The 25733-nt window shown below is 41.9% G+C and overlaps 1 protein-coding gene across 1 annotated transcript; it reads left to right on the forward strand.

Annotated features, from left to right (window-relative positions):
- The first annotated feature begins 2217 nt into the window (after positions 1-2217).
- LOC114630960 (acylcarnitine hydrolase) lies at positions 2218-9860 on the forward strand. Its single transcript, XM_028779272.1, has 12 exons — positions 2218-2339; positions 3186-3396; positions 4850-4991; positions 5835-5968; positions 6045-6303; positions 7044-7142; positions 7406-7546; positions 7667-7747; positions 7940-8084; positions 8430-8567; positions 8951-9023; positions 9456-9860. Exons 1-12 carry the CDS (start codon positions 2267-2269, stop codon positions 9640-9642), a joined length of 1683 nt encoding a protein of 560 aa, XP_028635105.1. The 5' UTR covers positions 2218-2266; the 3' UTR covers positions 9643-9860.
- The last annotated feature ends 15873 nt before the right edge of the window (positions 9861-25733 follow it).

Genomic DNA, 25733 nt, shown 5'->3' on the forward strand with positions numbered 1-25733 from the left:
GTGTGTGGGGGGGGGGGGTGTCAATGTACCCTGTGTGGGATAGCTCACCTTCCTCCTGTGCATACTTGTGGTCTTCATGCCCCACATTGTGTACCCAGCTGGTATTAGGCTCCACCTCTCTGTCCATCATGGCTCGCTAACCGCCATCAACAAATATGGATTCTGAGAGAGGAAGCCAGGTAGGAACAGCCAAAAGCAGAAGAGACCTCAGGCAGCTTTGAATGTGACTAGAACAAACTCTCAGAAGACAACTTCAGTGAGACAGGAAATTTAATAGGGGGAACAAAGGCTACTTAAACCACTGTGGGAGTAAACAGAGAACATTGAGGGTGAGTGTACGTCATTGGCTGGGCCAACACACTTAGGATGCCTCATTTGCATAAGGAGGAATTCCAGATGCTGCCAGGCTAAGTAGCCTCCTTTGAGTGGGGGCAAAAGTAGGGGCACAGGGCTATGTGTGCCTTGACACACAGACCACAGGCAGTGGGGAAGCGATCCTACTCCTGCCAATCTCAGGACAAGATTTCTTGGGTTTGGACAGGTCATGATATCACTCTTGTCCAGGCTGGCTCCCCACCCCTGACCCCTGGTCCCACAGATCAGTGGCCACACATATGATAGTGCCAGTAGTTCCATGTCTTTGACAAGACACAGCTGCATGGGTCGTAAATATGGTTATTATCAATAGAAATACAGTACTATGTCATTAAATGTATTTTAGTGGAATTGAGCCTCTACTTTCTTCTGTCTGTTGTGTCTCTGCCTAACACATTTTCACTGTGGCCATGGCCATCATCAACATGGGGGTTCTGAGAGATGGTGCAGTGAGTAGCAGAGCACACAGGGATTTCTGGAGCTGAGCAAAAGAAATGTCTGGGATTAAGAAGCACAGGAATGCCCAGCACCCAATGGGATCTGATTACTTCATCCTGAGGTTAGACAAACTGGGAACTCGGCCCTCATGGTGTACCATTTCTTTGGTTAGGGAACTTGGTGCAGAGAGAACAGCTACCAAGAAAGGCTAGAACCACAGACAGGACAAGAGTGTCTTGGAGGGGTGAAATTAGAGGAGTCAGAAAAACCATGCTGTATGCCAGGGAAGCAGCCAGAGAGACACAAGGAAGAAGTTCTGTGGTGCCATACTACAGGCTCTGAATTATTATTTGGATAAAAAAAAAATGGTAATCATAATTTGAAACCAAGGTCAATTCTCATGGGCACTAAAGGCTGTCTGACAATGATCTCCACAACTTCCCCTAGAGAGTCTGGCTGGACTGGGTGGGTATGGGCTCCTGATCCTTCATTCTGTGATATATCCTCCCTGGGCTCATTGCAATCCTAAAACTTTGATTTTTATATTTGATTCTTAGATTTGTCATAGATTGACCATAATGTTGGAGATATTAAGGCTTCATGAAATATTGGTCATGTGATGAAAAGTGAGAATAATCAGGGTGTGGTAAGAGAACTTTCCTCCAATTTTGATGACCTATGTTCCACCTTGAGATTTACCAGTGGAAGGAGAAGATGCACTTAACACAAGTTCTCCTCTCGCCTCCATATGTGAATCAGAGTCCAGGAGCATCCACACACAGGCATATCCATGAGTACAGTAGATATAAACAATTAAAATTATTAGTTAAATAAGTGAGTGACTATTAAGTTCATCTTGGCAGGAGCTGGCCACTAGAGGAGACACATCATAATTCTAAAAGCAACAGAATTTCAGTGTGCCCTCTTGAAATAAACATGACCTAAAAGGGAGAGGGTCCATGCAGATCCTAAGATAATTGTAAGGACAAGGGGTCCTGGAAGCAGGCTCAGTAAACTGAGTCTCCAAAGCACAGGTGTCTTGAGGATGAATGTCACACTCAGACCTCCTGCACTTGCCTGATTCTCCTGTGACATATTGACTGTGACCTTCTCACAGAAGCTCTCTGACTTCTCCTGTTACAGCTTTCTGACCAGTTATGGGGACAGGGTTTCTGGTATCCCAGACAAGCTTCAGATTCATTCTGTATCCTTCCAGGAGGCCAAAGAGAGAACAGAAACAGCAGACGTGACTTTTTTCTGCCTCCTGGCCATTGGCTCCTGTCACACGTGACTAATCACTTCTCCTACAATGAGAACTTTCACCTACAACACCATGTTCCCCGCCTACGTCCTTTTTGTTTAAATTCCTGCCTGGGTAGGACTCACACAGTCTGCTTCCTGTTTGTGAAACGTGATCATCCTAACAGCACAGACTCAGACCTGAGAGTCGACCATGCCACTGAACCAACTGCATAGCTGGCTGAATGCTGGGCTCTTTGGGCTCCTGCTTCTTGTCCATGTGCAGGGTGAGACTCACTAAACTGGCAATGGGGAATGATTGGAATCAGAGCTGCCAAGTTCTGTGCATCAGAGCTGAGCTTGTGGGAGGGAAGGCATAGGGGCATGGAGGGAACTGATTGAAACCATAGGTCAGACATTCTCAAACTGTAGGTCATGACCATTGAAAAATCTGTATATCTACTGGCATTAGAAACACCCAACCATAAAATTACTGTTATTGCTACTTCCTAATTTAATGTTGCTCGTGAGTGGTTTCTCATTTCCTAAGAGCACCAGAAATGTGTGTTTTCTAATGGTCATGACCCACAAGTTGAAGAATGGCACAACAGACAAAAGATCGGAAATATATGTCTACCAATGACACATATCAAAGTCTACCCTGACAGACGCACACATATTTTGTAGACCGAGTAAGACTCAGAGGGTCAGACACATCTAAGATCCCTCCATACTAAGGAGATAATTCAGTGTAAGGAGCTTTGGAGACAGCAGGAGACAATTCGAGGGAATGTAAGAAGGCATGCTTCCCTACTTGGTGTATGGGCATGACCATAGCTACTACTGACCTTTTGATAAAAATGACTAATATAATAAATTCATGTGGCCAAATGGCTCTGAATGTGTGATGACTTCTTTGGCTAGATAAATCTTTTGCCACACTTCAAAACAGAAATTTAAAAAGTTTCCTAGCCTGAGGGATAGGGAAGCTCCCACACTCACACACAACAGGTGAACTAGGGGCAGGGTGGCTGGAATCCATTCTCCTGCACCCTGGTAAAAATGAGGTAGAAATCTCACAATCTACTGGCAGCTGATTACAGAAAACTAACCCTGAGACATCTCTCCAACAGGTCAGGACTCACCAGAGGCCAGCCCCATCAGAAACACACATACGGGCCAGGTCCGAGGTAGCCTCATCCACTTGAAGGACACTAAAGCTGATGTCCACACCTTCCTGGGAATTCCCTTTGCCAAGCCTCCTGTTGGACCACTGCGCTTTGCACCTCCTGAGGCCCCTGAGCCATGGAGTGGTGTAAGAGACGGGACTGCACATCCAGCCATGTAAGTTCTGGGACCCAGAGGGTTTCAGGCCCTGGGGGAAACTGTGCTCTGAGCTCTGGACCATGCTGTGCGTGCCTTGTAAATCTCAGCTATGCAGCAGTTTTCTCTATTTGTGGATGAGTGCCCCACGTGTTTTCTGATAATGTACTAAGGCCGGGTAGAAAAACTGTACCAGGCTCCTGGGTCAGAGCTTCATACTCATAGGGAATAACATGAAGGTACTATGGAGAGAAACAGAGATAAAATTGTTCAAACATTCCAATTAAGCAAAGTGTTCTCTACCACAGTGGGGGGGGGGGAATCTCTAGTCATGATTAAATGTCACATATTAGGCAGCAAGAACCGTTAATCCAGGAGAATGTACTTCAGGTCCTTGAGCACAGCAGTGATTGATACTCGCTAACCACCTCCTCACAGTCATTGTGAAAACCTATAAAGCCATGTGCCATTAACCATGGAACAAGTATGTTTAAATAATTTCCTCTGAAGACACTGAGAGTCTGCACATGTGATGAAAGACTACGCACTACCCTTTAAGGCAGCATTGTCCACTGAATCCTCTAGTAGCTGTCCAATATTTCAATATGGGGATCTTAGATAGTTTTCTGTTGCTGTAAAAAAAGCACTGACAAAAGCATCTTAGGGAAGAGAGGTACTATTAGAGGCTCCAGAGTACAATCCATCTTTTGTGGTTAAACAAAGTGAATCAAAACTACAGGATCTACTCACATCACAACCATGCCCAGTGTGGTAGTTAGTGTTTTACTGCTGTGAACAGACACCATGACCATGGCAAGTCTTATAAAGGACAACATTTAATTGGGGCTGGCTTACACTTTCAGAGGTTCAGTCCATTATCATCAGGCTGGGAACATGGCAGCATCTAGGGACTCATGGTACAGGAAGTGTTCTACATCTTGATCTGAACACTGTTAGCAGAATACTGCCTTCCAGGCAGCTAGGATGAGGCTCTTATAGCCCACTCTCACAGTGACACACCTACTCCAACAAGACCACACCTACCCCAACATGTCACATCTTCTAATTGGCTGACCATATACAAACCATTACACACAGGAAGAGAGACTAGAAAATGCTTGCATGCTTGCTAATGCTTACCTAACTTTTCTCTTCTTATACAATTATATGAATATCACTACAGAGAGCTAAACATTTCCATGGAGACACCTACAAGTCTCTCCCTCCTAGACTTAGAAAGATTAAAATCCAGGTTCCACCTGACTGACAGCCTCCCTAGAAATCTGGATCCATCCCAGCATTCACAGAGCCTGTGGCCTTCCCCTTGGTCAGCAAGGACTTAAAGAGAGAATATGTGTTAGCAGTGTCCCACAAGGAGCTGCAGCTGAACATGCCTAAGATAAAAATCTCCAGACTCACATGGGGATTTGATCACCATCCATCTCTTGGAATATCTGTCTGCTATTTTCATCAGGTGTCTGCAAAATCATGATATGCTGAGTGAATTAGGCCTGGCAGATATGAAGATGATCCTGTCTTCCATCCCTGTGTCTGAGGACTGCCTGTATCTCAACATCTACACACCAACTCATGCCCATGAAGGATCTAACCTGCCTGTGAGTGTCAGGCTGTGGTCAGCTGGGGGAGAGGGCATTTTTTCAAGATGGTTAGAAGGGACAAAAGCAACCTGAGTTCCATTGCAGAGTGGACCCTGATGAAAGTCTTAGCTTACTTGGGTCAAAGACCATCTCAGTCACAAAATGGAGCTGAAACCTGGGTATCAGACACAGAGCACTGGACCACTGAGCCATCCAAGGCTCTCACTCTCTGATAAAACCAGAACTCATTCTATGACTTGTTCTCTGCAGAACCACTTAGAGGCTCAAGACCCCAACACTGAGATCATCCAAATTTATACATTTATGTTTCTGTCGTGACAATGAAGGTCCTTCCTTTTTTTTTTCATTTTTTAAGGATCCTTTCCTTTTTTTTTTTTTTCCGTTTTTCAAGACAGGGTTTCTCTGTGTAGCCCTGGCTGTCCTGGAACTCACTCTGTAGACCAGGCTGGCCTCGAACTCAGAAATCCGACTGCCTCTGCCTCCCAAGTGCTGGGATTAAAGGTGTGCACCACCACTGCCCAGCCTATCCTTTCCATTTTTAATCTGGAGATATATCCATGGAGACATCCCTCGTTGTTTCACTGTGAACATCCTAAGTAACGATGACATCACTCTATACATAGAGGCATGAAATCAATCTGAGACACATGGTAGAAATGGGGTCTAGAAATACACTAATGGGAATGCTAGAGGGTCCTGGCTGTGGTCAAGGCCCTGAGCCTTGACGATTTTTATGTATTTGTGTAGCTGCACAGAGGCACAGGAGTTGATAGTCTAGTAAGCAGACAAGAGGGCTTGGACAGGCTAGGAGCTTCCTGGCTTCTCTCTTGACTTCTCCAGGTGATGGTGTGGATCCATGGAGGTGCACTGGTTATAGGATCGGCTTCCATGTGTGATGGCTCTCTATTGACAGCCACTGAGGACTTGGTGGTTGTCACTATCCAGTATCGTCTGGGTGTCCTGGGCTTTTTCAGGTAAGGCAATTACTGGACAATAGTAGCTGATCAGAACCTAGACAGCCTTTTGATCCATGTCCCTTCCACTTCTCAGCACTGGAGATGAGCATGCCAGAGGAAACTGGGGATACCTGGACCAAGTGGCCGCCCTACACTGGGTCAAGCAGAACATCGCCCACTTTGGTGGCAATCCTGACCGTGTCACTATTTTTGGCGAGTCTGCAGGTGGCACAAGTGTGTCTTCACATGTTGTGTCCCCCATGTCCCAGGGGCTCTTCCATGGTGCCATCATGGAGAGTGGGGTGGCCCTGCTGCCTGGCCTTGTCTCTGACACCTCTGAGATGGTCTCTACTGTAAGTGTTTTCAGCCCTGCTGCCTAAGCCTTTATATTCTGGTACTCCAGTGTTCCATTCAGTGGGGAAATCAAGAACCACGGGAAATAACTTCTTTCCAACAATTTCTGAGAAACTCGGGGGTTTGCATCTACACACCTCTATTTCATACTGGATGAGCATGCTCTCTGTTCACAAACTAGTCTTTGCAGATTCTACCATTGGCAAAAATAAGTATGCATGTGCATCAGGGCTGGTTCACTGGTTTCTAAAACTGCTTGGAGTGCAAGCCTGAAGCCATAAGTTCAAATCCTGAGAACACGCAAAGGACTGGAGACAGTAACTTGTATCTGTGATTCTCATGTTACTATGGTCAGGTGGGAGGCAGAGACAAGAAAGTCCTCGGATACTCATAGACCTGCTCATTAGTGTAGGCAGCAACAAACCAAGAAGTTATCCTGTCAAATAAGGGGGACAGTGAAGATTGAGACTTTGTCCTTTAACCTTCATGTGCAAACCCTTAGACAATTACACTTTCCTGATACGTGAAACACAGAAAAATAGGTGGAGAAAACAAAGCTACCTTACACATATGTAGGTCGAAAGAGTACTGATTGCTGGCTGTCACTTTTGAGCAATAGGACAATGGAAACAATATGAATTTATTCCAATCCACACAACACAGACTATAGTGTAAGAATTAGGCACAACTGCATTGACTTGGAATTGAGAACTCTTCTCCATGCTTGTTTCCTTTGCAGACGGTGGCCGAGCTCTCTGGATGTGAGGACATGGACTCAGAGGCCATGGTGCACTGTCTGAGAGGCAAGAGTGAAGCAGAGATTCTGTCTGTTAACAAGGTTGGGAAACTCGTGTGTCTGGGACGACCTGGTCTACATGATGTGGGATTCTGAACCAAATACCTCATCTCTATGACTTTGTGTTCTTTCAGCTCTGTGTGCAAAATGAATATCAAGATAGGCTAATCTAAGTGTAAATTCTCCTCCAGGGTGAGCAGATCACCCTGAAACTAGTGAGAAATGAGACAATGGTGGAGCTGACTCGGTCGACATCAGGGTATTTATTTCACTAACCATCAGCATTGACCACTAATGTCACTCAGGTCTTCAAGATGATTCCTGCTGTGGTGGATGGGAAGTTCCTACCCAGGCATCCCAAAGAGTTGTTGGCATCTGAGGATTTTCACCCTGTCCCCAGCATCATTGGTGTCAACAATGATGAGTTTGGTTGGTCCGTTCCTATGGTGAGTCACAATTCCAATCCTCTGGGAGCCTGGAGAGCATATGAATGCTAAGCCATAGAAAATACATCTTTAATCCAAGTCCATCAGGACCCACACTTACCACTGTCTTCTGCCTCCCAGGTCATGGGCTCTGCTCAGACAATAAAGGAAATAACCAGAGAGAACTTGCCAGCTGTTCTAAAGAATACAGCAGTACAAATGGTGAGATACATCTGGTCCTCTCAAAATACAGAGGTCCTTCATATCTCCTTTCAGTACGTATTGTGCTTCTGTATGGAGTCCTCAGACCTATACCTTATGTAATCTCAGGCCCCATTCTCCCAGATAGCGAATGTAGCTGCCTACTGGACCTATACTATGCCTAACCTCATTGTTCCTTATCTCTGGGTGTAGAAGCTGCCTCCTGAGTGTGGTGACCTGCTAATGGAAGAGTACATGGGGGACACTCAGGACCCAGATACCCTCCAAATACAGTTCACAGAGATGATGGCAGACTCCATGTTCGTGATCCCTTCACTCCAAGTAGCACACTTTCAATGTGAGTATATCTGTGACAAGCCTTATGGCAACATTTCAGAGATGGGGGTCACAGGAGAGCACCGTGGAGTGGTAGCCAGGTATACTCATGCCTAATTTAAGAGAGTGAAATCTGGGTACAGAGGAGAAAATTGGTTGCCGATACTCTATTGACCTAACAAAACCACTCATCTGGGAAGGCCATGGGCACTGATTAGTCAAGGGCTTTTCCGCTGCTAGTGCTGGATCCAGCATGGATCTCACTCTCACATTTAACTTCTATGATTCTAGGTAACGTTTTATCAATATATCTTGCTTTTAAATATTTATCAGAAAAACTTCAATTCATTATTTGTTCCCATCCCAGGTCCCCGTAACCCTGTCTACTTCTATGAGTTCCAACATGTACCCAGCTACTTCAAGGATATCAGGCCACCCCATGTGAAAGCTGACCATGCTGATGAGGTTCCTTTTGTCTTTGGGTCCTTCTTCTGGGGCATCAAACGTGAGTCTTCCTTTTTTTTCTCTTGAACTGAACAAGGTCCCAGATGACTTCCTATAGGGTCTCCTGAGCTTTCAGTCCATTTTAGAAAACCTGGATTTTGAGAGAAGGAAAAAAATCAAATGTGTACCACATCATGGCCTCAAAGCAATACTTAGCTTAGAATCTACACCCTTTCCAATCGAGCCTGTGATGGAGGAGCTGAGGTAATATCGGGGCAGGAAGTCAATTAGAAACTTGCATGGATCTTGGATTCTGGATAATGAAGAAGGGAGGCAACAATTCCAGTAGTTTGGGGACCAGACAGTGCTGGGATGATGCACTGAAGAACTCTGACTTGGCAGTTGCATGAGGTGGCATACACTTTGTCTTTCTCATGACTCCAGTTAACTTCACTGAGGAGGAGAAGCTGCTGAGCAGGAGGATGATGAATTACTGGGCCAATTTCGCAAGACATGGGTGAGAACACAGCTCTCTATCTTACGTGTGTGGGTCTCTACCTAGGGCTTCCATTTGGATGGTGGTTTTCTAGAATTCGTGGATCTTCCACAGTATGATACAATCTTTTCTGCACAATAGCACATTTATATAGATACTTTGTAGGTGTCAGATACTGGTCCTCTCACAGTTACCTAGATGGTAGGCCTATAATGCTAGGGTACTGTTCATTACATCTTGCCTCTTAGAGGTAACATAAAACAGGTCAAGTGGTCTCCCCGCCATGAAGGAGACATGAGTTATGAGTGACACTTATATGCACATATTAAGACACCTGTCTCATCAGACCCCTTAACCAGTGTCATAATTGTTCCACTGTCCCGACCAAAAATATAAGATCAGGCTTCAGATGAATGTAACCTTACTGTTCTTTGCTGGCTGCCATATCCACAGGAACCCCAACAGTGAGGGTCTACCCTACTGGCCTGTGTTGGACCAAGATGAGCAGTATCTGCAGCTGAACACCCAGCCTGCTGTGGGCCGAGCACTGAAGGCCAGAAGGCTGCAGTTCTGGACCAAGACTCTGCCCCAGAAGATCCAGGAGCTAAAGGGTTCTCAGGACAAGCATGCAGAGCTGTAGCATCCTGTGTCAGGAAAGGTGTGTGATGTTGAAAGCAGATGGGGTAATTCTGAAGTTACAAAGTCCATTGATCTATAATCATTTGTTCCAACAAGAACATAAGCATTTCTAACCTCAGCATTTGCTCTTTCAGACATGTATGAAAACCACTCTATGTGTTATTCCTTATCATTCTGAACAAACTTTCATTAGAGTCAATAAAAGCTCTCAAAACAGTGTGGATGTGTGAGCCCCAAAGTACCCCATCTTTTTAAATCTTCACTAGACTAGGCTACTCTTTACTTCCTTCTTCAATCCTTCTCTCCCTTCCTTCCTTCCTCCCTTCTTTCTCCCTCCTTTCTCCCTCCCTCCCTTTTTCCACTATCTTCTCCTCATCTTCACCCTCCTCTTCTCCAACTCCCAGACCCTCTTCAAATGAAGAGCATGGTTCAGGGACTGTAGACTGTTACAACTGAGTACATGAAATCCTGTATCCTCTCTCAGCATATTTGTAATTACCATTAGAAAGTCTGCTTTCTCTGATTCCTTTTGCCTTCAAGATTCTGTTCCTAAAACAGCATTGATACAAATAGGAATTAATATCTGTGTCCTCACATGTGTGGGGCTGAGACAGGAGGATTAAATAAATCTGAGCAAGATAACAAGATCCACATCTCTGAAAAAAAAATCATAAACTCAGTAACTGACAACATTAACAAATGTTAACTTACAACAGTAACAAATGTACAGTCCTTTAGATTATGAAATTCGTGGTCAAGATGTCCACAGATTTGCTGTGTGGTGAGAAACAGTCCTCTGGGAAATCAGTCTCAAGGATTCTTTCTTGTGCCCTCTCCTGGTAGGATATATAAACAAGACCATTGCAAGGATACTATTAAGTCTTTGCTGACTTGAACTGGAGGCAGGGAAGACATTCCTCTCAGTGAGGCTGACCACTTAGGAGGTTTCCATTCTATATGCACAGTACTGATTGAAATTGCTACAGCCTCTGCCCATCAGCTCCTGTGTATACACTAAACTGGGAAGAGACACTCAGAACATGCTCTAGACTTTTAATAATTATCTCATTTTTGATAGCTTGAGTGTGGATTGTTTTTATGATGCTAGAGATTGGTCTTAGGACTTGTGCATTTTAGGCCATTGCACCCATGAGCTATAGCCTCAGACTACTGTGGATTGTTTACATGCAATTAAATTAATCTATTTTAGGTGTATGGCTGATAAGCCATGAGTAAATTCTATGCTTCCTTCAGACCCTTTTCCTGCCATTCAGTATCTTAAACCCTGCTTCAGAGTAAACATGACGTTACTTTATCTTACTATCCTGGGACTTGTTTCAAATCCAACATAACTAGAAGGTTTTGTGAGTGGTGAGGTCACTGCACATAATGTTTTTGTTTCCTTTTATTGTGAAATGCCCAACAAGTGTCCACACAACATATTTTATCCACTTACCAGTCTATGAAAAACTGGTGTCCTTGGTAACTAGCTCTTCTTTCTGGAGACATGGTTTCTATATAGCCCAGGAGGGGCCTGAGCACATGATCTCATTGTCTTGCCTTCCAGGTTTGGGTTTTAATAAGCTATATGGACATTTCCACACATGATGTCCGGTGATCACATGTATTAAATTTTTGAATTTACAACCTAGAGCAGAACTGCTAAGTCATGAGACACGTGTTAAACATTTAAAGCAGTTGTTAGGTTAGGGATATAGCAGTGGTAGGGAGTTGCCCATGTATTTACAAAGCCCTAGGCACCATAAAAAAAATAAAATAAAGCCAGATCAGACAAAATAGGCTTTCAATCCTAGCTACTTAGCTGAGAGGCTAGAGATCACAAGGTAAGACCTGTCTGAGCTATACAGCAAGCTCCAGGCACAACTGGAAAATTTAGTTGTGGTCTGTCTCCACATAACAAGTACAAAAAATGACCTGTAGGGGGGACTGAGCACACCTTTTCAACATCTATTAATGATTTTCTTTTTTTACGTTTCAAATGTCCCACTTTGTGGTCACCACCCTCCATGAGCCCCCACTCTGTTCCCCCCTCCTTCACCTCTAAGAGAGTCCTCCCTCACCCACTCACTTTCTCTTCACCCCTCTAACATCTCCCTTCTCTGGAGCATCAAGCCTCCAAAGGACCAAGCACAACTCTTCCCACTGAAGCCAGACAAGGTAGTCCTCTGCCCTACATGTAGCAGGGGCAATGGACCATGAATGCTCTTTGGTTGGTGGTTTAGTCCCTGGGAGCTCTGAGGTGTCTGAGTAGTTGATACTGTTGTTCTTCCTGTGGATTCCAATCCCCTTCACCTCCTTCAGTCCTTCCTCTAACTCTTTGATAGCAGTTCCCTGCTCAGTCCAATGGTTGGCTGTGAGTATGTGCATCTGTCTTAATCAGGTGCTGTCAGAGCCTCTCAGAGGACAGCCATGCCAGGCTCCTGCCTGCAAGTACATCTTGGCATCAGCAATAGTGTTGGGATTTGGTGTCTGTCCATGGGATAGATGTCAAAGTAGGCTGGTTGGTCTCTAGATGGCCTTTCCTTCAGTCTCTGCTCCGTTTTTGTCCATGCATTTCCTTTAGACAGGGACAATTCTGGGTTAAAAATTTTGAGATGGCTGGGTGGACTGATCCCTCAACTGGGGGCCATTGCTGTCTACTAGAGCAATGTTTTATCTCCCAGATGTTGGGCATTTCAACTAATGTCATCCCCACTGGCTCTTGGGAGCAGCTGAGCACACCTTTAATCTACCATTCAGGAAGCAGAAGCAGGTATATCCTGTGTTCCGTGCCAGCCTAGTCTACAGAGAGAGGTCCTGGATGGCCAGGGCTACACAAAGAAATACTGTCCTTTAAAAATGTACAAAAAAATCATACAAATTTAATTGTACTTAGTGGGTTAAGAAGGGTCATAGAAAAGGGAAGAAGAAAAAAGAAGAAAGGAGGAGGGAAAGGAGGAGGAGGAGAAGGAAAAAACAGCAGCGTATATACAGATTGGCAAAAGATCTTCACCAACCCTACATCTGACAGAGGCTCAATATCCAAAATATATAAAGAACTGAAGAAGTCAGACACTAACAACCCAAACAATCCTATTTTAAAATGGGGTACAGAGCTAAACAGAGAATTCTCAACAGAGAAGCCTCTAATGGCTGAGAAATACTTAAACAAATGTTCATCATCCTTAGTCATCAGGGAAACACAAATCAAAATGACTCTGAGATTCCTTACACCCATCAGAATGGCTAAGATCAAAACCTGAAGGGACAGCACAATCTGGCCAGGATCTGGAGAAAGAAGAATACTCCTCCATTACTGGTGGGAGAACAAACTGGTACAGCTACTCTAGAAATCAATTTGGCTTTTCTCAGAAAATTGGGATAGTACTACCTTAAGATACAGATATACCACTCCTGGATACACCCTAAAGATGTTCCACCATCCCACAAGGACACTTGCTCAACCATGTTCAGTCAGCTTTATTTGTAATAGCTGGAAACAAGAAGGAACCCAAATGTCCCTCAACTGAAGAATGGATAAAAAAAAAAAATGTGGTTCATTTACACAGTGGAATACTACTCAGCCATTAAAAACAAAGACATCATGTATTTTACAGGCAAATGGATCGAACTAGAAAATATCTGAGTAGTAACCCAGAACTAAGAAGATATCCATGATACATACTCATTTATGAGTGAATATTAGCCAGAAAGTATAGGATAACCATACTATAATCCACAGAACTAAAGAAACCAAAATAACAAGGAGGGCCCAAAGGAGATACTTGGATCTTTCTCAGAAGAAGAAATAAAACACATATTGAGGTGGATGGATGGAGAGAACTAGGTGGAAGAGGAAAGGGGAGTAAAGTTGGACTGAAGTGGGTTCAGGTGTAGGAAGATCAGGGGAGAAAGAATGAAATTCGATGGTGGTGGGGCATCTCTAGGAAATGCCAGAAACCTGGGAGAGGAGAAGGCCCTAGAGAGTTTATGGAGGTAAATTTAGCTGAGACTCCTAGCATTAAGGGATATGATGTCTCAAGTGGTCACTTCCTGTTGCCAGGTAGGACTCCCAGTGAAGGTATCAGGACAGCAACCCACCACCAAACCTTCCAAAATGTTCCTGCTTTCAAGATGAGCGGGAACAAAGATGGAGCAGAGGCAGAGAGAATGTCCAACCAGTGACTAGCCCAAATTGAGACCCAGCCTATGGGCAAGAACCAATCCCTGACACTATTGATGATACTGTGTTATGCTGGCAGCCTATCATAACTGTCCTCTGAGAAGTTTAACATGCAGGCAATGCAAACAGATACAGTGACCCACAGTCAACATTAGATGGAGCTTGGGTAGTCTTGCAGAAGAGGTGGGGAACCCAAAAGAGGAACCCAAAGAGGACAGGGAGTTAACAGGAAGACCAACAGAATTAATTAACTGGTCCCTTGGGTACTGCCAGAGACTGAACAATGAACAAAAGTACATACATGGGCTGGGCTTAGGCTCTCCACATATATGTACCATATGTGTAGTTTGGTCTTTACATGAGTCCCCCAACGACTGGAGCAGAGTCTATCCATGAATCTGTTACCTGTCTCTGGATCCTGTCTCTGGATCCTGCTTCCCTAACCTTGTCTGGCCTCAGTGGAAGATGTACCTCAGTGGAGTAAGATCAACTGACTTGACTTGCCAGAGTGAGATGATACTCAGGGAAGGCCTCCCCCTGCTCAAAGGAGAAGGGAAGGGGGTATGGGGGAAGGAGCTGTGTGAGGAGGGAATTGGAAGAAGAAGGTGGATATGGGGATTTAGGAGCAGGAGGGGGGAAATGAGAAGAAGGAGGAGGAAGAGGAAGAAAGGAAGAGGAGGAGGAAGAGAAGGAGGAGCTGTTCCAGGCATGCTAGACCTGGTCAGGCACTTGAGTATCTGTCTAGGGGCCACGCTGGCAGGTGTGGCTGGGTTGGAGGCTTGGGAGTCTTTCTTCCAGGCGCCTAGGCACCACAGGCACTTGAGTGTCTTTGTCAGGGCCAACCCACCGGCTGGCCTGAGTTTTATTTTTTAACCTACTTTTAATCAAGCTGTTATGAACATTTCAAGCACACATTTCTATGACATGTTCACATTCTTGGTCTAGGAACTTGGAAGTAGACTTGCTGAATCAAAGCACAGTGTGTCTAACTTTTGAAGAAAATGCCAATCTGTCTTTCAAATTGACTATACCACTTCACATTTGTTCCACTGAGTGTGAGTGAAGCCAGTAACTCCATGTCTTTGCCAACACTGATTATCTGAGAATGTAGTAACGGTGTCCGTTTACAACTGATCTGTGGATTTTTTTTTCTCCTCCCACATAGAAGGATTTTGTTTTTTGTTTTTGTTTTAGTTTAGTTGTTCAAAATAATATTTTATTCCTGAGACTTTTATACTATGTATTTTAGTCACATTTAACCCCTGTCCCTCCACCAACTCTTCCCAGAGACATCCACTCCCCTGCAACTCTAAACTTAATGTCTTTTAAAAAATGACTATAAAGTCCAATTTGTGCTGCCCACATCCTCATCCATTTGGGACTGTCTTTTCACTGGAGCATAGTCACACTTTCTTTTTTCTTTTCTTTTTTTATTACCATTTTGTAATTTATAAAGCATAAGATACACTTAACATTCAGCCCATTATCTTTGACAATTAAAATAGAACACTCTGTCATCTGTCCTAACTTAAAGGACTTATAAATCCATATGTTATGTCCTGGTTTAGCTTGTATACTATCTGAAACTATCTTTTCAAATGTAATTTTCTCATGGACTGGCTATGAGACTGTAAGTAGTCTTTTAACCCCGTCAGAAATCTGAGAATGAACAACAGTATCTGAAATTATAGGAAGCCTAACTCAGCTTCCATAACTGAGACAAGTTGTAGAGATAGCTGCCTATCCATACAGCTCCAGTAAGTCAGGAAGCTGGAGTGCCAGTCTTCAGCCTTCTGGCCCAGGATCATTTGACAGACCTTTGCAAAACAGGAACTATTAAGGACTAGCTTATTCTGTCTCAGCAGAACTAAGCTGCCCTAACCTGTAACTTGTGTCCTCTTAAAAATGGCATAGGTCTGCGAGAGAGATAGGGTATTTCTACCAGTGGCCACCTAGCCATGATGTACAACCTCACCTGGAGGTAGAGACGCTCACTTTCTTCTTTTACTCCACAAAAAGGGAGCAGATATGTCTCAATGACAAAAGAATAAATAACATTAAATGTCACATTCTGTGGATTTCTGAAGTTTGTGAAAACCAACTGTCTATGTAAAGTCGTCTGGACTGTTGTCCATTAACTACTCTCAGCTACTTATAATTAAATTATCTGAAAACACCCTAACAATAAAGTCAGAACCATGAATTTGCTATTTGGCCCTTAACTCACAGGCTTAGACATCCCAGATCAGTTTGTGGTGACAAGATAGAAGGACTGGGTCCAAGCCTTGCACTTTTAAGATTTTTGTATCAATAGAAGAAATTTATACCAATGATAACGTTGATTCTGTATCAAAATAAATTTTGTACCAAAATAAGAAACTATGACTTCAGCTTAGTAACTATGGTAAAGATTTCTACCAAATGCAATTATGGGTACACAATCAATTCTAGCAACTTCCTCCCTGTTCCAATTATGACCATTTCAACCTTCCCCAGAAAGACTAAAATAACCACCTCTAGACCCCCAAGTCCAGAGAACTGAAGCAATGACTCTTCATATTTTCTTCAAACTGAATATGGGATTTGATATATCTTTGAAGGGGGGAGGATAGGGAAAATGGGGGAGTTTGTTGACCTTGAAGAAGGCCACAACAATGATTGTTTTAATCTCTGATGTCTGTGTCTTGACTGGATCCAGCTGAAAGTCCAAGAGATCAGAATTTCAAAGTAAATTAGTTCAACATGTCTGACAATGAGACTCACCAAGTCTGTATATTCTGTAATATACAGATCTCAAAACAAAGTTTTAGTATCATCAAGATATCTTTTTTTTAATTCGCTGGGGGGGTCCCCTTCATCATATCTGATCCATATATCTCTGGAAGACACTAATCACCTTATATAAAAACACAAAGACAAAACCTTTCTCCCAAATCAGTATGTCCTTGGACCAATAACCAGAAAAAAACGTTATTTTGACCTTTCTCCTAGAGGAACAATATAACCACAAAACTGAAAATCACACCCATTTTGAAAATTAAAACAGCCTAAAACAAATGAAGTAAACTAAAATACTGTATGTGCCTATTCTTAGGCTTTTTTTTATTTTGCCATGACAGGAAATTAACCCAAAATTCCCATGGAGTCCACGTTCAAAGAATATGAGTTTTTCTGCAGGACTTCAAGTCTTCCCTAAAACAATTGCTTTCACACAATCTCCCTGCTATCCTAAAAAAATCTTTTGCTTAACGTAAAAACCTATCCTTATGCCTTTTTCCTAATAGGTCATGTCAGGATAATCAACCCAAAATTCCCATGGAGCCCACATTCAAAGTTATGAGTTAGTTATCCTGCAGACCTTATTATACCATCTTTAAAACAATTGGTTCACACTTCTGTCTATACCTGCTTATTAGCAGGGAGCTTGTCAAAACAATATTTTAACCCAAAAGTCCTGTGGAGCCCACGTTCGAAAGAACATGAGTATCCTGTAAGACTTATTAGAGGAGTATATCTTTATACCAACTTTAAAGCAATTAATTAAAACTTTCACTAATATCTGCCTATAGGAATCAGGTAGGTTTTACTTACTAAGCACTCTGCCTAGACAAGCCATCCTATTATACCATCTAATTGTTGTGCTCTCTACATGGAGCCACAGACTTGTCCAGTCTGTTAGTCTATGTCTTTTTATTGGAGAATTGAGTCCATTGAGGTTAAGAGATATTAAGGAAAAGTGATTGCTGTTCCTATTATTTTTGATGCTATTTTTATATTCGTGTGGCTATCTTCTTTTGGGTTTGTTGAAAGAAGATTAATTACTTGCTTTTTCTAGGGTGTAGTTTCCCTCTTTATGTTGGTTTTTTTCATCTATTATCCTTTATAGGACTGGATTTATGGAAAGATTGTGTAAATTTGGTTTTGACATGGAATATCTTGGTTTCTCCATGTATGGTAATTGAGAGTTTTGTTGGGTATAATAGCCTGGGCTTGCATTTGTGTTCTCTTATGGTCTGTATGACATCTGCTCAGGATCTTCTAGCTTTAAAGTCTCTGGTGAGAAGTCTGATAGAATTCTGATAGGTCTAACTTTATATGTTACTTTTCCCTTACTGTTTTTAATATTCTTTGTTTTGTGTATTTGGTGTTTTGACTATTGTGCGACAGGATGAATTTCTTTTTCTGGTTTAGTCTATCTGTAGGCTTCTCGTATGTTCATGAGCATCTTGTTCTTTAGGTTAGGGAAGTTTTCTTCTATAATTTTGTTGAAGATATTTACTGGCCCTTTAAGTTGGGAATCTTCACTCTCTTCTATACCTATTATCCTTAAGTTTGGTCTTCTCATTGTGTCCTGGATTTCCTGAATCTTTTGGGTTAGCTTTTTGCATTTTGCATTTTCTTTGACTGTTGTGTAAATGTTTTCCATGGTATCTTAGACCCCTGAGATTCTCTCTTCTTATCTTTTGTATTCTGTTGGTGATGCTTGTATCTATGACTCCTGGTCTCTTTCCTAGGTTTTCTACCTCCAGGGTTGTTTCTCTTTATGATTTCTTTATTGTTTCTTTTCCATTTTTAGAGCCTGGATGGGTTTATTCAATTCCTTCACCTGTTTAGTTGTGGTTTCATGTAGTTCTTTAAGGGATTTTTATGTTTCCTCTTTAAATACTTCTAGCTGTTTGCCTGTGTTCTCCTTTATTTCTTTAAGGGAGTGATTTATGTCCTTCTTAAAGTCCTCTATTATCAACATGAGATGTGATTTTTAAATCAGGATCTTGCTTTTCTGGTGTGTCAGATATCCAGGGCTTGCTGTAGTGGGAGAACTGGGTTCTTATGATGCTAGTAGCCTTGGTTTCTGTTGTTTATGTTCTTGCCCTTGCCTCTCGACATTTGCTTATCTTTGGTGTTAGCTGGTCTTGCTGTCTCTGACTGTGGCTTGTTCCTCCTGCAAGTCTGTGTGTCAGTACCCTTGGGAGACCAGTTATCTCCAGGAGGAATTTGGCTATGGCACAGGGTAAGCTCGGGGTACAGACAGAAACCAGAAGGATGCTATCCCCAGCTGTTCCTTGGTTCCTGTGTCCTGATGGCTCTGGATGGGTCCCTGTTGGGCCAGGAATTTGAGCAGAAGTGATGGTCTCACCTGTGCTCACAGGTATGTAAGCACTCCTGGGAGACCAGCTCTCTCCAAGCGGTATTTGGGTATGGAGCACTGTGGCACAAGAACAGCATTGGGCACAGACAGAAAACGGAAGCAAAATTTTATTTTTTGAAAAGCTATTTTCAGTCTTTTAACTCTTCTTTAAATTTATTTCTTATTCTTCTTTAAATAATTTTATTTCTTTTTATCAAAATTATATTTTATCACACATAAAAAAAATTTCTCACACAAAATACTCTGATTACCATTTCCTCTCCTTTAACTCTTCCCAGTTCCTACTCATCTCATCTCCATCTGGATTCATGCCCGTTCTGTCTCTCAATAGAAGAGAACAGGCTTTTAAGAGATAATATTAAAACATAACAAAAATACAACAAAACAAAAACAATCACAGTGAACTTGGACAGGACAGACAAACAAAAGAAAAGCACAAGAGAAGGTACTAGAATCAGAAACACACTCATCCACACACTCAGGATTCAAGTGAAAACACTAAGCCATAATATATACTGAGAAAACCTGTTACAGAGTTGTACCAGCTGCTCCAGCCTCTGGAGTTCTGTGTGCTTTGCTTGGGTTCATTTAGAGGGCCTTTTGTTCTTGGTGTCCTCTGTTCCCTCGAGTCTTACAGTCTTTCTGCCTCCTCTTCTGCAGGGTTCCCTGGTCGCTGAGGGGAGGGATATGAGGAACACATCCCATTTAGGGCTGAGTGTCCCAAGGTCTATCACTGTCTGTGTAATGTCTGGTTTTGTGTCCCTCTATTTTTTCCCATTTGCAGCAGAAGAACATTTCCCTGATGATAGCTGAGCAAGGCACTGGTCTATGAGTATAGCAGAATATCATTAGGAGTCATTTAATCACTGCTTTTTTTCTTTAGACCAGGAAGATTTTTGTTTTAGCCTAGGTCCTTGGGATATGGAGTCTCTGGTTCTCGGGCACCAACCAGTGTTGAGTATGGGTTCCTTCTCCTGGAATGGACCTTAATGAAAAGAACATATAGGTTGGTCACTTCTTCAGCCAGGTGTCACCATTGTCCTAACAGAACTTGGAAGAAGGAAACCATTGTCGATTGTAGGATTTGAGGCTGGTTTACTGTTTGTGGCTCTTTAAGTACCACACAAGAGTACCTTTCTGTACCGAAGACACTGGAATGTTGGGGTGAGGGCTCTATACGGGCACCAGCTGGAGATCTCGGTGTTCAATAACTTGTTTAGGTGTTGTCTTTAGCAGTGAGACCTTGCTGTCAGTTTGTGGAGAGTTATTTGTAGTGCTAGAAAGAGCCTAACTTGTTCGCGGATTATCATGGAATGATTTTGTCTAACAAGCCAATTACAACGGAATTAGATGTACCTGAGTCTTGATACTTGAAGCTTCACTTGGTGACAAAAGACGGCCAGCTGATACTCTGTCTCCCCCATTATTTGACAATTTCATTAAGATCACCATCATATACGTACATACTTTAGAAAGTCTTTACTGTGTTAGGTTTCCACACTACCCTTAAAATACCCTTTACTTTTGTCTGTCTCTCCCTGTATTCCCTCCTCCAACACCCCTGCTCACCCTCATCTCTTTAACCTCCAATTCCCTCTCTGCTTCCATCCATACTGATCTATTACATTGTCCTTTCCTAATGAGATCTCTCTGTTCCATCTCATCTCCTTCTCTATTCCTGTCCTCTGTGGATCAATGGATAGTAGTTTGCTTATCATTGACTATACAGCTAATTTCTACATATAAGTAAATACATATAATACCTGGCTTTCTGGATGTGGGCTGGATACTGCACCCAGGATGATTTATTCTACTTCCATCTAGTTGCCTGCAAATTTCAGAATGTAATATTTTCTAACAGCTGAGCAGTACTCCATTATTCAAATGCACCACTTTTCTTTATCCAGTCATCTGTTGAGGGACATCTGACTTGATTCCAATTTCATGCTATTATGAATAGAACAGCAATGAACATGGTTGAGCAAGTCAGTGTCTCTGTGGCAGAATGAATCATCTTTGGGTATGTGCCCTAGAGTAGGATAGCTGGATCTTGATGTAGATAGGTTGCCATCTTCCCTAGGAACCACCACACTGATTTAACAAGGCCTGTACAGGGTTTCATTCCCACAAGGAATGGAGGAGTGTGCCTCTTACTCCACATCCTCACCAGCATGAGCTGTCCCTTGTGTTGTCAGTCTTAGGCATTGTCACAGGTGTAAGATGAAATCTCAGAGTACTTCTGATTTGCATTTCCCTGATAGCTAAGGATGTTGAAGATTTCTTTATTGTTTTTCAGCCATTTGAATTTCAATTGTGAATTCTCTGTTTAGATCTGTATACCATTTTTAACTGGGTTACTTTCTTCTTTGATATTTAGTTTCTTGAGGTCTTTATACATTTTGGATATTACCCACCTGCCGTATGTGTAATTGGTAAACATTTTATCACATTTTTATTTATTCTGTTGGCTGTCTCTCTGTCTGAATAACTGTCTTCTGCCATGTGAAGCTTCTCAGTTCCATGAGGTCTCATTCATTAAATGTTAATCTTACTGTCTGTGCTGATGGTGCTCTGTTCAAAAACTCCTTTTCTTTGTCAATTAGTTCAAGGGTGTTCCCCACTTTCTTTTCTATCAGACTCAGTGTATCTGTTTTTGTTGTTGTTCTTGATGATGATGATGATGATGATGATGATGGCTTTGATCCACTTGTGGTTGATTTTTGTGCAGTGTGATAAATATGGATCGAATTGGATTTGTCTACATACAGCCATCCACTTGACCACCTCCATTTCTTGAAGATGTCTTTTTTCCCAGTGTGTACTTTTGGCCTCTTTTTTTTTTTTTTTTTTTTTGCCAAAATCATGTGTCCATAGATGTTTCAACTTATATCTAGATCACTTCAATTCCATTGATCAAAATGTCTGTTTTGGGTGCCAATAGCATGCTGTTCTTTATCATCATCATCATCATCATCATCATCATCATCAGGAGTTTTGTATACAACTTGAAAACTGGAATGCTGATACTTCCAGGAGTTCTTTTATTATTCTGGATTGATTTATCTAATTTGGATTCTGTGTGTGTGTGTGTGTGTGTGTGTGTGTGTGTGTGTGTGTATTTCCATATGAAGGTGGAAATTGTCCTTTCTTGTTCTGAGAAAAATTAAACTGGTAGTTTTGTGGGGGTTGCATTGAACCTATAGATTCCTTTTCATAGGATTTTTTAAACTATGTTAATATTAGCAATGCATGGGATAGAGAGATGGCTCAGCAGATAAGAGCACTGGCTTCTCTTCCAAAGGTCCTGAGTTCATTTGCCAGCAACCACATGGTGGCTCACAACCATCAATAATAGGATCTGATGCCCCCTTCTGGTATGTCTGATGACAGCTACAATGTACTCACATAAATAAAATTAATAAATCTTTAAACAAAGATTTTTAAAAAGCTCAGCAATTCTGCATACTTTCACAAGAAAAATCTATTTTTGTCTCCCGATCTACGATTTCTGTAACATTTTTATGCAGACAGTCTGTTATGCACTGTGGTTTCAGATGTGTAATAATTTGTACAATGGTTTATTCCCAAGTATGCCTTTAAGCAAAACAAATGTGTTTTTATATGTAGTTCCTTGCCTAAATAAATATGTAATATAAATTTAAGCAAACTTCTATTTTGTATATTTGTAAACTACAAAGTAAAAAAAAATGAACATTTTGTGGAGTTTGTATTTTGCATACTCGAGGTGAGAAATAAGTTTTAAATAAATCTATAATATTTTATCTGAATAAAAAGCTTAGCAATTCATGAGCATGGCAGACCTTTGCATCTTCTGCTCTGTTCTTCAATTTCTTTTTCAATGACTTGAAGTTTTTATCTTGAGTTAGCTCAAGATATTTTATATTACTTTCTGCTATTGTGAAAGATATCTCCCTGGTTTCATAATCACTCACTTGTCTTTCTACATAGGAAGGTGACTGATTTTTGTGAGCTAATTTGGTATCCAGCTACTTTCCTGAAAGTGTTTATCAGCTGTAGATTTTTTTCTGGTGGATTATTTTTAGGTCACTTACACATGTTCTCATATCATCTGAAAATACAGGTGCTTTGATTTCTTCCCTTCCGATATGTAACCCCTTGATATCTTTCAGTTGTCTTATTGCTTTAGCTTAGAATTCAAGTACTAAAATGAATGAGCATGGAGAGAGTAGACAAACTTGTCTTGTTCCTAATTTTCATGGAATTTTTTTCAATTTCTCTCCATTTAAGTTGGTGTTGCCTATGGCCTTGCCTTTGTTATGCCTTCATTACTGCCTTTATTATAAACTGCCTTTATTATGCTGAGGTGCATCTGAAATCTCTTTAGAAATTTTGTCATGAACATGTATTGGACAATGTCAAAGGCCTTTTCTGCTTTTAAGGAGAAGCACATGTAATTTTTTTTTTAGTTTGTTTATATGGTACATTGCATTTATCAGTTTATCTGTGATGACCATCCCTGCTTCTCTGGGATACAGTCTATTTGATCATGGAGGAGGATTTTTTGATGTGTTCTTGGATTCAGATTGCAAGTATTTGATTATTTTTGTACCTATGTTTATGAAGAAAATTATGGCTTGAGTATCAGAGTAACTCTGGTTTCATAAAATGAATTAGCTTCTGTTTCTATTTTGTGGAATATTGTGAAGAACATTGGCACTAACTCTCATTTGAAATTCTTGTAGAATTTTCCACTAAAACCATCAGGCCTTGGGCTTCATTTGGTTGGGAGGCTTTCGATTTCACTAGGGGTTATAGATCTGTTTGAATTGTTTCTCTTACTTGTCTTAACTTTGTAAGTGGTGTATACTGGGAAAATTATCTTCTTCTGTTAGCTTTTCCAATTTGGTGGAGTGCAGGTTGTTAAAGTATTTTCTTAGAATTCTCTAGATCTCCTCAGTATCTGCTGCTATATCCCTTTTTTCATTTCTAGTTGTGCTGATTTGAATCTTCCCCCTTCACCTTTTAAGGTTTGGCATAAGGCTTTGTCAAAATTACTGATTTTTTAAATAACCATCTATTTGTTTTATTGATTTTTTGGTACTTTTTCTTTGTTTCTGTATTATTGATGTTAGTCCTGAGTTTGATTACTTCTGCCATCTACTTGTTTTGAATGTAATTTCTTCTTTTTGTTCTAGAGCTTCTCGGGTATACTGCTAAGTTACTAGTTTGAGATCTTTCCAAAACTTTTTATGTAGGCCCTTAGGACTTTGAATTGACCTTCAATATATCCCTTAAGTTTGGGTATGTTGTATATTTATTTTCATTCAAATATACAAAAAGTCTGTATTTTTTTTCTAAATTCTATCTTGACCCTTAATTAATACGTATGTGTATATGGAGATGTGGTGGAATTAGCCAGGCAATGGAGGTCAACTCTGCAGAGGGTGCCTCAAGTGGGCCGACTGGCAAGGGATTGGTGGGGGCAATGTAAAGCTGGTTGTTCTTAGGGGCCCCATACAACTTCATGGGGAAGCAGAAAACTCTTGGAGTCCCCCAAGTCTCCTCAGGAGAGTGGGCCAAACCACTTGCCAGAAAATAGAGGTCAGAAGACCACCTGTGAGCAACTCAGTTCTGCTAATTATGTCTCAGGAGGACCAGACTAGGACAGATTGGTGGGGCAGGATTCTAAGCTGGTTGTTTTTGGGGTCCGACAGGCCTCCACATGGAGCCTCGAGTCCCTCAAGGCACCTCCAGATGGCAGGGCAAGCTCAGAGGCAGACAATGGTGATCAGGGGACTATGTGCATGCAATTCACCTCTGCTGGCTATGCCCCAGGTGCACTATACTCTGGGCACTACTCTTATTATCCTCATGATAGAGTGTAGGCTTGACTTGATCTGATAATAGATACCAAACAGGCAAAGGGCAAGTTCAGATGCAGACAGGAAAAGGCATGAACAGACACTTGATAATTCAAGTAGGCTCTATCAACAATAATAGATTTGTTGAGTCCCAGCACAGGTATGTGTTTAACTTTTGAAGAAAATGTCAACCTGACTTTCAAAGTGACTACACCATTTGGCATCTCCTCCAGACATCACGTGTGAGAACACCAGTAGCTCCATGTCTTTTCCAGTACTGATTATGTGCTCCTGTAATAGTGGTATTTCCTTGAAGATGATTCTACAGTCTTTAGTAGCTCTCAACCTTCTTGCTTACAAATGAAAGATTCTAGATTTACCCTCTGCATGATACACACAGAATCTGAAAATCTTTCCCATTCTACATATTTAATAAGATCTCCACCATCCTCAGTGAAGGACTTTGAATGATGGTACAATACGTGACAGAGCACTTGAAACCTTCCCTCAAGTCAAGTTACATAGCAGCCTAGGATTAAGAGGACCGGCTGTGCAGATCACATAAAGGAGCTACTTCTATGTCACTGAGCTTGGAAGAGCTGGGGGAAGGAAGCTTTCAGCTCCATAGCCAGCTATTCCTCCAAAGAGGGAGCTAAGAAGAGATAAATCCTCTGCTGCTACAGGGCCTGGAAGCACAGAGAGTGGGAGGGGAGACCCTAAATTTATAGCACACCTTATAGATGAGAAGATTCTTATATTGCACATTTCAAATACCAGAGAGAGATGTAACTATCCTTTAGCCTTGGTCCAATAGCTGGGCAGAGAAGAATTCTTCCTTTGAATGCAAGAAAGTTGAGGCTGATACTTGTACTGGGGTCTTAATGTAGTATTGAGCTCATGCTGCATACACTCATTTC

The sequence above is a fragment of the Grammomys surdaster genome, unplaced genomic scaffold (genome assembly GCF_004785775.1).
Source record: "Grammomys surdaster isolate TR1022 unplaced genomic scaffold, NIH_TR_1.0 349, whole genome shotgun sequence".
Classification (NCBI taxonomy): Eukaryota; Metazoa; Chordata; class Mammalia; order Rodentia; family Muridae; genus Grammomys; species Grammomys surdaster.